Source organism: Salarias fasciatus, chromosome 1, assembly GCF_902148845.1.
Source record: "Salarias fasciatus chromosome 1, fSalaFa1.1, whole genome shotgun sequence".
Taxonomy (NCBI): Eukaryota; Metazoa; Chordata; class Actinopteri; order Blenniiformes; family Blenniidae; genus Salarias; species Salarias fasciatus.
The window spans coordinates 30,608,647-30,623,564 of NC_043745.1; the positions used below are offsets into that span (position 1 = coordinate 30,608,647).

At 39.2% G+C, this 14,918-nt stretch overlaps 1 protein-coding gene across 1 annotated transcript in view; it reads right to left on the reverse strand.

Annotated features, from left to right (window-relative positions):
* The window catches only part of LOC115387230 (lymphocyte-specific protein 1-like), a 28,589-nt gene extending 18,065 nt beyond the window's left edge, over positions 1-10,524 (reverse strand). The window contains exon 1 of the mRNA XM_030089856.1: positions 10,359-10,524. Within this exon, the coding sequence (XP_029945716.1) occupies positions 10,359-10,417 (59 nt within the window). The 5' untranslated portion in view covers positions 10,418-10,524. The remainder of the gene's footprint in view (positions 1-10,358) is intronic.
* Positions 10,525-14,918: the final 4,394 nt, after the last annotated feature.

Sequence of the window (14,918 nt, forward strand, 5' to 3'; positions counted from 1 at the left end):
CAGATGAACGATAGAAATGCCTTTAACTCTTAACACTTCAGCTTAAATCCATCAGTCTCCAGATATATCGCATGGTTAAATGTAAGAAATATCTTATCATTAAACCTATTCTATACATCACCAAGATAGAAAACGATGACTTGATGAGTAGACCCCATTCTTCTGGTTTTAGCACAAAGCTGTTCACTTTTAGCTTCATAGATCCCTTTCACACAGAAAACCCCTTATAATGAAACATTAGGAAAGAAAATAACTGAAGAAGTTAAAGCTTGTTGGAAGGTTTCGTAACTGTGTTGTCACACAGTTGCACAATATCACCGTTTTTTTTTTTTTTTATAATAGTTTAGATTGGGAAATAGTTTACATTACCCAAAAAACAACAACAAAAAATGCGTTCTCGATCAAAGAAAGCAACATTTTTTTCTGCCTGATCCTCCTTCTTTCAGTGGGTGGGACTGGATCACAATAACTCCCTTTATTGTCCCAGAACATCTGGAGGAGCTTGAGCCAGCTGCTGTGCTGCTTCACTTAGTTTCAATCTGTAGAGGAAAATAGAGGAAGCCAGAGGGAGGAGTGGGAGGAGGTGACGTGATGAGGGGGAAGCGGCATGGAGACTGACCAATGCCTCGTTCACCGTATGAAGAAATGTCAGGAAAGCGGAATACAAAAAAGTCCTGGAAATGTAGGATTTCAATTAACTTTTGATTGAATGGGACTTGGAGGTCAAGCCGGCAGCGTCAGCATAAGGTCAAAAAGGAAATGGTTTTTCTTAACTTCACTGTTTACATCATCAGATAACGAAATAATTCACAGCTTGTGAATTATTTCACTATATATATATATATAGATATCAGTGGCGGACCGTGCATTTCACATTAAGGCCTTCAGAACAGATCCGCCTGAACCAATCCACCTCTCAATAACTATTTTGTCTACAAAAAAAAAATCTTATTATGCAGATATGCACATAGAGTTGTTGCACAGCAGATAGATACTTGTGCAGCCAGAATAAATGCCTTTGCTGAAGTGCACAAGTCTCCTACTACATCTGTGCACATACAATGAGCATCAACAACTTAATAAAACGGCAATATTATTTAGGAAAAGAGGAACATTTTACTCACCAAAATCCCGATTATTTGAAAACAAAATACATCCTCCTTTCCTTCCTCAAAAAGAGTTCAATTGTTCTGTCATATGGATTATCCTGCGTTTTCTTCTTCTTCTTCTTCTTCTTCTTCTTCTTCTTCTTCTTCTTCTTCTTCTTCTTCTTCTTCTTCTTCTTCTTCTTCTTCTTCTTCTTCTTCTTCTTCTTCTTCTTCTTCTTCTTCTTCTTCTTCTTCTTCTTCTTCTTCTTCTTCTTCTTCTTCTTCTTAATAATTGAGGTAGGCGACCAACAACTTAGGTGCATACCGCCCCCTACTGTATCTCTTGGTGAATGTAAATCAGAGGGCCTGGATATGCTGTTGTTAGAAGCTAGAAGGCGCTGAGTCGCCAACTCGAAATCTGATTGGTTGAAGCAACTGTCTGATTGGTTGAAGCAACTGTCTGATTGGTTGAAGCAACTGTCTGATTGACGCTTCACTTTACTTCACTGCGCCATCAGGAACGGATAGCGAAGGCCTCGGGCAGATTTCTTTGACCCTAGCAACGGATGATGCCTGAAATCTGATTGGTTAAATGATTTAATATGAAAAAAACATGTCTGGAAGCAGCGCAACCACGGGAAAACTATGAAAGGAACTGGAACATACCGTTTGGAATCATTTATTAATTATTTATGGACAAAATATAATTTACATCAGTCTGTAATTCAGATAATTTTTAGGCCAGCAGAGAAGGCTTTGCAGGCCCTGACGGCCCACCACTGATAGATATATATATATATGTGTGTGTGTGTGTGTGTGTGTGTGTGTGTGTGTGTGTGTGTGTGTGTGTGTGTGTGTGTGTGTGTGTGTATATAGATTCACTATTTCACTTATGTAATTACAGCCCATGTTTTCCTATGGTGCTTACACCATGTTTTTTTTTTCCTGCATAATTAATGTCTCCATAACAACACTGAAACCATTAAAGGCCAATTTGTCTGCTACACCTGCACAGAAATGTTCCCCCATAAAACGTAACTTTAAGATCCCCACAGGGCTCGTCTACTGTAGAAACTGTCATCAAGGTGTCAATAAACTTACATGTAACATTTATATTAAAGGCAATGAAAGAGTTGCTGGATTCCCCAGTACTCGCATGTGGTTGTAACATTCTGTCCATCTCTAAAAGGGAACCTTGTATCGGACTGGAACTATGAGAAAAGAAGTGAGTGAGGTTCAGTATAATGTTTTCTGTTGTATTCATTCTGTTGATGTGTTTTAAAACAATTTTTCGGTGATATATGTGCATTTTATTTTGTAATCAACATCTGCAGCTTGAATGTAAGTTTGATCCTGAAGATGTGGCGAGAAAATGAAGTTGAAGTTCAGTTTAGATCAGCTAAAAACATCCTGAGGAACAGGTGAGTGTATGGGATACATAACACGAATTTTGGAGAAGCAAACTTCAGTATCTTTTCCAGAAAATTTATAAATCAGCACCTCTTATGAAATGCAAAAAAAATATGGTGAAATCCAACCAACACAGGGTTTTTCTCCAGAGGGCACATGTGCAACATTTGAAGATGGAATTCAAATGTCAGATTTGATTTCACACATTTTAAGATGAGTTTCAGTTCAAAAAAGAGCTACAGAGCTAAAAAAAAAAAAAAAAAAAAAACCAAAAAACAAAACAGAGCTACAGATCATGACGACTCATCGACTGTTGATTCTTATTGGAACAGCTGTTTGGGTTTCTCCAACGTGACACTGCACTCCATCGTGGATAAAGAGGGGAAGAAGATGGATGAGTGGCACAACCTCATGCAATCTGGAATTTATCCTCAACCAGCAACAGGATCCATAAAAGCATCTGAAGCATAAAATGTATTAATTTACACAGCACTGTTCATTTCACTGCTACTCTATGCTGGATTCTCGTTTGAACTTCTTCTCTGTTCTGTGCCGGCTGTTTGATGATCTCACTCTGGAAACTTTGATCAGCATAAAATCACTCACGATCGCAACATGGAGGAATTAGCATCATTATTATGGAACAAAAACAGGCCAAAGCTTTGAGCTTTCTTGGCTCTCACCGAAGTAATACATAAAACATGCAGGCCATCCATCTTTGTATCGGCCAGTTTGAGGCCAGTTCAATGCAGGACTGCAAAAAAATTATTATTTTTTCCCCAGTGTGTCAGCCCCTTTGTTCATTAAATATACATAAGTCTGTCTGAATGAAAAACAGCATAAATGTGGAACGAGGCTAATTCAAATACACAAACCTAACAACAAGTCGATGGTTAAAGGTGAGGCTGAGGACACTGGCTGCGAAGGGATTTCAGTAAAACACACTGTGGTTATCATCATCTGGAAAAGTGGCCTAAATAACACTTAGTGAAAAGTAAGACTCAGGGTTTGGTTTGCTGTAAAATAAGTTGATATGTGACGGAGCTGCTTTGGCTCCTCGGTCAGACTATTTTCATTGGAGAAGGAAATGAATGAGCTCAGGTTTGATTGTCTGGACTTGAAGTGTAATAAAAAGGGAAAAGCGAAAGGGGCACTTTGGAGCGTTGGGGCCTGCGACTTCAAACACCTTTGTGAAAGACACAATTGTTTCAAGCATGAGATGTCATTTTATGGCAAATCCATTCAGGTTTTTAGAAATAAACTATTATCAGATCTTCACAAAATGGGAAAAGTTCACAATTATTGAACATTCTGGATAAAGTGGGTATAGAGGAATGAATGAGTCCATAGCAGATTTGGCCTAAAGCACTCGCAACAGTGTAGAAGTATCCGGATACTGGCGCACAAAACTACTGGTTCTGTAATGTGCATAACTACAAAAATCACAATCAAAATTGACTTAGGTTGTTTCATTTTATTTGGATTGCCTGGATCCCTGGCCAGCTGATTTGTATGACTATTTCAAAAAGTGGATTACCTTCAGTACTGTAGCAGCTGCTGCAGCGGACTTATGTATAGTGGGATTCCCCTGGAACTTTTGTGGAGGGACTCTGGAGTAAGGGGTGTTTCCGGGGTGAAAGTTTGCTCCTGTTGTTCTTTTTGGGCGCGGGAGATGCGCGTGTTCTGAAAACACATTGAACTGAACCGTCTGTGCAAATAAGCGAGCCAGAAACTGGATATTTGTCTGAGCCTCCGTTTCCTGGATTACTACAGTACATTGACATACTCAGAACATTTATTTCTGCTTGACAGAGATTTAAGATGTGTCTCGTGTCTCAAATGAAGATGTTGTAACATTAAAACTACTGAAAATTTTAATCTTTGGACCCCATCCAGTTAAAATCCTGTTTAAGGGGTTCCTATATGTTTCTAAAATTAATTAAAAGAAGGAAATGTCACTATTGTCTGGATTAAGTTTACCTGCTTGTTGCTTTGAGTGGCTATAGAAGTGTACAGAATTATGCACGTCTCTGAAGAAAGTGGCGTCTTCATAAATCACCTTGTTTGTGGTGACTTTGGTTACAAACGAGGAAACGCCTGATTTCTATTAGAAGCTAAATAATGATAAATAGAGGTGTTGATTTGCACGGTGAGTGGCGCTGTGATCTGTTCCGACAGAAAAATGGTGACTAAACTTTATAACATGTCAGAAAACTACCCAAAACACACGAAACACACAGAAAGATGAGCAGTAAATGTAATCCTCAGGGCCTCATGTTTCCATCTGGATATATTTGCCGTGTCAAAAAAGTCGCACGTCCATCCATCATCCACAACTGCATTTGTTCAAAATGAGGTCACAGCGAAGTGGAGCCATTCCAGCTGAAAATGGGTGAAAGGCAATGAGAACGTTCTCCGGTTCATCAATTTGTTCCTCCACTTGTAGAAAGGAGAGCTGCTCGTTCAAAACACGGAGATGATGGAATAAAGCAGATGCAGCTTCTGTGTAATTGTGTACAATTTCGCATGAGATGAACACACATGCTGCGGCATTTATCACATCTGTGTGTCAGTGTGACAGCTGAGGGAGAGCGAGTGGGTCCAGTCGAGCCTCTAAATGACTAAAGTGAAGAAAAACGTTTGTGCTTTATAATAAACACTGTCTAAAAATCCAAAGGGCCGACTCTGACTTGCATTAAGCGGTGCAGCGCAGACGATAAACATGCCCAGATCTTCTGAGGTAACTCATGTGGAATAGATTATGATGTCAATGTGGAGCATGAAGAGCATTAATGTAAAGCACAGCTCTGCGGAGCACTCGCTTCCTCCCGAGAGGAAAGAGGAAGCTGGACTACAGGTGGATCGGCTGTTGAGTGAGTTATGCATCGGCACACAAAGAAAACGAATAAGCAGAGTGCTGACGGGTTAAGTATGATTCGGAAGGTGAGATGGAAATGTGCAGCTCAGGGAGTCGCGGGTCGGAGCAGCAGCACACATGAGTGTGAAACGTTCAGCGCAAGGGTTCTAAATCACATCCAGATTTTATTCCAGCATTTGATTATTGAAATAAAGAGTGTAAATGAGGGATAGTTAGCTTGTCTTGTTTCAGTGGAAGTCTGTAGTGAGGATTGTCTTCAGTAACATGAAACTATCACATAACAGCGAGGCCTCCTGGAGATACGCCCAGTGAGCCCCAAAAGTGTCTGAAAGTCCTACAGAGACAACAAAACAACCACGAGACATAACAACGACATAGTGAAACTACCTTACTAAGATTTTTAATTGATACACAATGACGGAAGACACACGAAATGTCTGCAAGATGATTAAAAACTCCCAGAAGCACGCTTAATTCAGCCAAAAAAAAAAAGATTAAAACAAAAGCTAAGACATACAAATTGACCCAAAGAAGATCAAAATGATCACAAAGAGGCACAAAGCCAATATCGAAAAACAAGACAAAAAAGAACTAACAGAAAAATCCCCAAATTCTGAAATGGAGGAGCATATGTTCATTAAAAGGCAAGAGAACAGTGAAATGTCAGAAGTGTTAGAAGACACAGACAGCAACCACAGCGAGGACTGAGATAAACAACGTCAACAAAAAGACGTTTTGTAAGCTTTTTGAAAAAAAAAAAAAAAAAATCGCAAACTGAGAGAAAAGCCCTAAATGACGAGAAAACAATATTTATTTGCTCTGCAGGAGAGCTGCGAGTCTCTTACTGGTGCGGCCCGGGGGAAAGTTACTGAGCAGCAGAGCTCCTGGTTTCACAACCAGCTCCCTTTACAACCTGCCATCATGATCGGGCTCCACACCACTCTTACTGACTATCTCTGCTGCCACTTCCTTTCTCTTCTGCTTGATTTGTTGTGTGAAACATTTGTTTCAGAATGAAAATCAGCTTCCATGAGAAAAAAAACAGCTGAAGATGAGGTGATGCGTGGTGCCAGACTCTCGTGCCGTTACGGTGTATTATCTCTGCAGGACGATCAGCACAGCACCGTATCTCCAGGGTCTGCTCAGACATTTAACGTCATGATGTTGCGAAGCAGAAATGTGGAATGAGCAAATTATAGAGGAGATCCGTCTGATACGCATCAGTTTTTCCACCATTTACACAATGAGGCAATGGTGGCCCAGGGAGCAGCATTTTCTTTCTTTGTGTGTGTGTGTGTGTGTGTGTGTGTGTGTGTGTGTGTGTGTGTGTGTGTGTGTGTAGTGCTCAGCCAGATGATGTCATGGCCATTAAGGAAGTTTCAGCTATAAAAGAAACCATTGAACTCGGAGCTCAGTGTCACTTTTCGTGAAGTCACTTAGCAATGTTCCACCACTCGAGGAGAAAAACAAGACACACGCTGACAGCGTCGCTCATCGTCCGGGAAAGAGACGCAAATATTAAAAGAAAACAACCAAACAAATGAGGCTCCCATGCCAATAATTGAAGAAAAAAAAACTGAAGTGACTGTGTCAAATTGGCAAATAACAGCAATGAAAATCTGCATGGCAACAGGCAGAAAACAAACAAAGCAACAGCCTGATTGGATTAAAGCGATAAGGATCATTTAAGGGGAGACATTTCAGTCCGGTCACACAGCTTCCAGCATCCTTCTGGAGGGCAGCCGCGATGGAAAACAGAAACCTTTGCTACTGAAGAAGGCTTATTATTCTCATTGCCTCAGTTTAACTCAGTTTATCTCATTGAAATAGTCCCTGCAGGAAAACCTGTGAATAAAATGAAATCCACCCTCCGTGGCTTCAACTGAATAGATTCAGAAGCTGCGTTTTGTAAATATACATTTTTTTTTTCTGTGATAGCGTATCAAAAATGAAACCGCTTTAAAAATGGTTGAAAAAAAAAACAGACTACTCTTTCCTTTGGCTCTGAGAGTTTTAAGGTAAACCTATGAAATTTTATATCTGTACATACATGAACATCTCTTGTCTGTCGAATTTGGAAAGCATCACCATAAAGACTTGGCTTTAAGTCTATTTAATTTTACTCAAGTTCAATGAATAGAGAAAATAATTCTGGTAACACTTTACTTGAAGCCCCTCTTTATAACACATTATAAGTAGTTATAAACACTAATACATGATCACAATGCTTTATAACTCACTATACAGCAGTATACAGCATAGGATTAAGGTTAGGGTTAGGGTTAGGGTTAGGGTTAGGGTTTGGTCCTGGCATTGTGATCATCTATGAATGTTTATAACTACAGCTACACATGTTATAATGGCATTATAATGCTTTATGAATGTACTTATAATGTGTTATGCAGGGGGGCTTCAAGTAAAGTGTTACCATAATTCTAAAACAGCCAAGGTACCTATTTTGTTTACAAATTTATTTAACTTAGAAGTGATTTTGAGACTTGTTTCACAGAGCTTATGATGTTTTTTGGGAGCTGAAACAGTTGTAGAGCTGCAGAGCTGCTGTCTCTCTGTGTCCTGCTCACTGAGCAGCTTGAGCGTGACAGAAACAACTTTGTTACTATTTCACATGACATGACATGGCATCACATGACATTGCATGACATCACATGACATCACATGGCATCACATGACATCACATGACATCACATGACATCACATCACAATTAACTTGCCTCAGTTGCTGTGATGGGATTGACTCCACACAACCCTGCGTTTGATAAAGCGGTATGCAAAGACGTATGTGCACATCTTCACATGCAAAACTTCCTTGACTGCCAAAGAGCTGATGTTAATTAATATCACTTTTACCTTAAGTTTGCTTCTTGTAGTAATATAGTCAGTGGTTAGACGAGTATGCATGTATGCCTCACTGACACTCTCTGCAGTTCACAACACCATCCACACCTTTTACAAATTTAGATTTTCTTGCTTTAAAAAGATCAGTTTAAAAAGATGGTATGAAGAATAAAATTAGCTGTTATGGCAGCATTATTTTTTCACAATTACACTGTTTGTCTGCTACACCTGCAGAACTTAGTGCTATTTAAATGAGTTCCTCCATAAAGTTTAGTTTTAAGATGCCCTCAGGGCTCCTCTTCTGCAGACACTGTCGAAGAGGTGTTAATAAACTTATGTGTAGCATTTACATTATAGGCAATGAAAGCGCTGCTGGCGTACGATATACTCACATGTGGTTGTGATACTGTGTTCTTCTCATGTTTGTAAGTGGGAAAGTCCAACCCATCACAACACTTCTCAGAGTAGAACTGCAATAAACTGACTGCAGGCCTAGTAAATATAGAAATAATGTAGTTTTTATGTTTTATTTCATTATTTATGTATTTAATATCATTTTATTCCAATCATGTGTTTGTTCTCAGTGTAACTGAGCTGTTGGACATTCTTTTCTTCGAGAGCAAAGTGAAACCTGTAGCAGGTTTCAATTTAACAAAAACAAAGAAAGAAAGCTTTCCTTCAACAATTTAAGGTGTTTAAAACCTCTCCTTCATTTTTTTTTACAAGGGAACATTTTTTTCTCTCCTATGAGAGACATAAAATCTAAATTTAGACAAAGGTGTTAGATCCCGGGAGGCAGTGGGGTGGGAAAAAGTGAGAACCCTGGTTCAGCCAAACTGCCCCAAGTAATTCGTATATCACTCAAAACATGCAACTCAATAGACCTCTGCTGAACAGACAACAACAACAACCTGATTTGGATGTTTATGTATTAGTTAATAAAAGTTGAGCTACTGGCTAAATTATAGTTCAGGAATAAATTGATAACTGACAATGTGGGAAATAATTATTGTTTATTAACAACATTGTTAAGATGAATGAAGAACGCAGGCCACATGCTTACAAACGTAATAGCTTGTGAATAAAAATCAAACGTATGAGTTGTCATCTTTACCAAAGTAGGATATTTAAATTCATTAATTGTATTAATTATAATTAATGCAATATTAATATTAATTTATTAATGAAAAAGTAAGAAAATATACAATTTATCTTTAAAAGAAAAACATTATCTCAATGTCTGTTTAAAAAAAAATATATATATATGTTAAAAATATATATTCCAGTGTAGCTTATCACAGAATCACAGTTCCATAACATGGCTTATTGTGACACCTTATGTTGTTGGTTTTATGTTGACCAGACACTTCACAGTTTCTAAAAACATCGCTAAACTACAAGTTTGTTTATACGGTATGACTGATAACTTTCATAAAAACAGTAATATATGGTGAACATCCTTTGGCTGCTGGTTGGGTGTCCTGCACTCATAATTTTAACTGCAAAATTAGAGTTGCAGTAAAATGCAATAAATGTTTCTGCGTAGAAGTTAAATGCTCATTACTTCAAATGTCAGAGACAAGTACTGCAAATATTGCTTTGAGGTGTATGCTTTATTTTCTTCATCATGTACATAGTAACAGATGCTAATGTGTGACGTTTTAACGTTGCTAATTAAGTTTAAGCAAAATTGGTCCTGGTTTTCCTCTCACCTGATGAAGCTTTGCAGCAGCAGGCTGCAGGAGCCTCCAGTGGATGTGATGCGTTGTGTTCTTAGGTGAGGTTTTCAGATCCTCATCTGCAACTTAAGCTTTTTTAAATGCTTCACACTTTAAGTCCGACTCACAGATGCCAGTGGTGACGGCTACCAGGCAAGGTGCTGGAGCCCCAAACATGAAGATGGGATGCAGTGTCTTGCTCAAGAACACTTCATCATAAGAGGGGGATCAAACCGTGGCAATTGGCAGACCACCGTCTCTACCACCTGAGCCATTCAATTTTGATACTGGAGTAAATGTGTTACATTATCACTGCAAATTCCTGAGTTTCTTAGTGAAACGTGACTGCTTGTATTATGAAGGTAAAGACGCTGAGATCATCCTGTGTGAAAAACATTTTCCTCCCACCTGATGAGGTTCTGCAGCAGCTGCCTGCTGGAGCTTCTCCTCTTGATGGACTCTGACATGCTGGACTGGGCTGTTCCTGGTCCGCGGTCCGGGCTGTGATCCTGGTTCTGGAGTCTCAGACCTTTCCTACAGCTACTCTCCTTTTCTTCTGTCCCTGCAGCTCATATTGCACCCCCCCTTCTCTCCTCTCCTCCCTTCTCTCTCCCTCTTTCTGTTTAGTCGCAGCTCTCTCCTCCCTCCATGTGGTTTTCATTGAAGCATTTTTGACTCCCCCTCCTCTCACACTCTCACCCGAACAGGGGTCATGTGACTCTCCCCAGGGGGAGAGTAAGATGATATCATAACGGTGGATTGGTGACAATGTTGTCTGCATGTGTAGATTGCATGCTGTGAAGGAAGAATCATGATAGGTGAGAGTCAGTGTAACTCTGTTTGTACACAATCATTCCTCTAAACATGAAGACAATCTGTTATAACGGGTACGGACATGAATAACTCTTCTGCTGGCTGTTTTCCCTCAAAGAACAGTCCCAAACGCTGAAGTTTGAAAATATATTGTACTGCATCTGTTCACTGTGAATGACGATCTGTATAATATGTTACATAATTTATACTCCAAAGAATAACAAATTATTTTAACAAATCAAACACTATTATATTATTAAAACGTTTCCATTAATGTTGTTTTTGGAGTAGCTGAAGAGCTGGAAAAGTGCTATCTTTTTCTTTGTATTAGCCACTGACATTAGGCTGTTGTCATAAGTGTTGCTATTTCACGAAACTCCTGTTGACTGGAAGCAAAGTGCCTTATGCATTAGTAGGAATAGATAGATAGATAGATAGATAGATGGATAGATAGATAGACAGATAGATAGATATTATTAACTGTTAATGTTCAACCTTGCAAATACAGATTTTATTCTGATAAGGGAAAATACAGTTGTCACTTTGTGCACAAATCCTGGCTACTCTGCATTTGCAACATAGTCTAAAAAACATGATAAAAAACTAACTCCAGAAAAAAAAAAAAAAAAAAAAAAAGAAAGTCTCTGGGGTAACCAGAAACTTGTGTTGTCAAAATGGGGTTACGACTCGAAAAAGGTTGGAACCCACAGGCTGAAAGTTTCAGAGTGTATGAGTATTTCCTGTGTTTGAAAACACCTCTTCAGCATTGAATTAACTGGTGAAAGTTGGACTGACTTTGAGTAATTCAATCAGTAATGATTTAAAAGGACCTTTGATTCAAGATTCTAAAGCAGGATTAATGGATGTCTGCCATGAAAGAAACATTCTTAGAATTTTTTTTAGATTTCCTGTTTCTCTGTGATTTTGTCCCTGCATGCACAAAATGTTGAGGTTGTGTAATGATGGAAAAATGGTGATGTTGTGTTAGTAATAATCAAAGCATCATGGTTTTATTTGAAGGAGTGGTTTCTTTCAGGCAAAGGCCTGTTCACATGCTTTAATTTAGGTTTCAGTCAAAGACCTGCCGAAAAAGAATAAATGAGTGGTTTTTTTAAGTAGTAGTGAGAGAGAGAGTTGTTATTTGAAAGGATTACGGGTATATTTATCACAAAAGGACAAAGTGAATACCTCAGATCCTAAAAAAAATGTGAGATGGGAAATCAAGTGTTTAACAGATCAGTAATCAGCACAATATACAATTTGTGTCGAACACAGAAAACATGAAAACACGAGAATAAAAACCAACCTCTGCAGGATCAAGTATGATTTAGAGGTTAATCATAAAGTTTAACCACTTGATCGTGTTCATGTTATCGGAATTTGACAAAGAAATGTTAAAAATGTCTGTCTCTATGGGGGCGGTGGAGGGGTGGGGGTTCACATTCTGGTAAACACGAGCCAGCGGTCGTAATGAGCAGAGCCTGTGCTCAGTCAGTCCGAGATGAAACTCGCTTTGTTCTGTTCTGTAAACGTCTGATATGAGCAGCAGCCTGAGAACCAGGCGCAGCGAATAAAGAGCGAGTTGGATCTGGTTACTGCTCTGCAGGTTATGAATAAGATATGGCTGCTCAGAACAGGAGCAGCTGCTGGAGGCGACGGGCCGATCTGAGTCCTGTCACCGTCCCTGTCAGAGCATCACGACCTGAACAGTCTGCAGGTGGAAAATACTGGAACCACTGCTGTCAGTCGCTTTCATGAAATCACCATCAGCTGCAGCTCCTTTACTCTCTGTGAGCTTATTGCTTCTTTTGTCACACGTGAGAACATTTGGAGGGCTGCACAGCTGCTGTCTCACTGTCCTGCTCACTGATCGATTGGTTGATGGATGCTATTAAACTAAATCCATGCTCACTTGAGGAGTGTCTCATTAATCCTGAACCAATTCAGTATCCCTGACAGTGAATGAAACATCAATGAACCAATCGCGTCAGCAACCTTGAATAAGCGTTCAGTATTTTTTCTTTGTTTGTTTGTTTATATCAGCTGCCTGTTTTTGTTCTACCATTCAGATTATAATGTATTCCTTCAACTGTGATATAACTTGAGCTGGACTTATTAAGTGAAACAGTCATTACACTTTAAGTTTAGTTAATGCACCAAAATTGCAAAGGTGCATCACTGAAACAGTGCAAACTGAAGAAGACGATTAAAAGCAATGCAAAAGCTTTGAGTGATTTGTAAAGTGCAGCAGTCACCAGAATCAGCAATAAAATCCCACATTCCAGCAATTTGTTTGCTTATGCGTTTGTTTGTGTTGTGAAACTGAGAAGTGAGGGCTGCTCTCTGCCCTGCGAGCAAATACATGAGATCTTTCCCTTTAAAAATTCTCTCCGTCTATCAGTCCAACGCACACAGATGTGCATTAGGTCACCCAGACAGTTCCAGCCAACACTGATTTACACACACACACACACACACACACACACACACACACACACACACACCCTAAATGTGCCCCCCCTCCACTTCCCTGGAGCTTGAAACGCTCACAAACACACCACAAAGCTGTTTCCACGGCAACACTCCCAAAGCACTTAGCACAGTGTGACTGTTGTGAGAGCTCGGGGTGAGGCTGACGGTGACGGACCGGGCCGCCAGCTCCAACACTTTCTCTGCTATTTCCTCAGCGGAGAGGTGTCAGTTTTAAAGCACAACACGCTGAGCTGTTACCCAACAAACCAAATCACTTCGCTCATTCCTTTACAAAGCTTTTCTTGAGAACATGTTCATCGTTAATCCACATCTGCTTATATTTTCACATTCTGTCAGACAAAGTAAATGTAATACTTTAGTTTAGACCCACTACTACAGAGAGTACTACGCAGTAACACCTCAGCTTCGCCATTTAAATACCCTTTTTTTATATGATTAACAGAGCACAAAACATTGGTTATTAATTATATTTCATAAATTGTACTAGCTTCAATTATCTTGTTATTAACCAAAAGAAGAAGATTAAAAAAAAAATCCCATATCTCCTCTGTCATGTTTAGTTTCTCTCAGTGTGAATTACTTGTACAGAGAGCAGGAGAGCTAATGTTGCTGTTAAGTTTCAGCTCACTTACATCAGCTCAACAGTTAACTGTTCGCATGTCAGCAGCTTCTTCCAAAGCTGCATCAGATCTGGATTTACTGCCAAAGCAGTCAAGACATGTTCCATTGTTGTTCCACGATTTTAAAGCTTATTTGACCTTTTAGCTCAGCATAGCTGACTTTATAAAAGAGCAGCAGAAAAAGCATTTTCCCTCCACAAACGTCTCAAAACCATTTTGGATGTCAGCAGAACTGCTGCAGTTTCATTAAAATGTAATGAACCTTGAAAGAACTGCACTATTTTATTATTGTATGTGTACCTGCTATTTTCAGCCCATATTTTAAAGATTTCACTCATTAGTTATTTCTTCAAGTTTTTGCATTTTAAACATAAATTTTACAAAAGTTTTTGTACTTTTCTCTTTTATCCATGCTGTGTTCATGAATCTTCATGTGTTCTCATTGCTGAGTCTGGGAATCTTAGCTGACAGGATACCTGCAAAAATCTATAAAGCACAGGAAGAACATGCAAACCCAAATAATGCAGTCAAACAACATTTAATAGAATTACTGCAGACGTAACATTTAATTGAAAAGTCTCAAACTTGCTCATGTTGAGTAATGTGATTATTCCCTGTAGATCGATGCTTTAATTTAGTTGAATTTCTGCTTCTGTTTGGACAATGTGGACCTGTGGACAGTGTGTTTGAGTGAACTGCGGGAGTTTTGCTCTCAGTCTGTGCGGTGTCGGCTCTGTTTTACCCAGATTCTTAAACTACTGTAAAACTAAAAATCTAGGTCGTAAAAAGATGAGCACCCGGTGTAAAACTAGAGAAAAATCCAACATCCGCATGAGCTGTCAGAATAGCTGGAGGAGCACTGAAGCCAGCAGATAACTGAGTGTCATCGATATATATATCCAACCACTGGTGGTTCTATATTAATGACACACAGTTAGACGCCACCTGTTCATAACAAATACTGAAATAATCAGCTTCAGTCCATCCATGCAGGAAATTAACCCACGTTCCCTTTCATTTGATGAAATATGAGTGTTAGCGT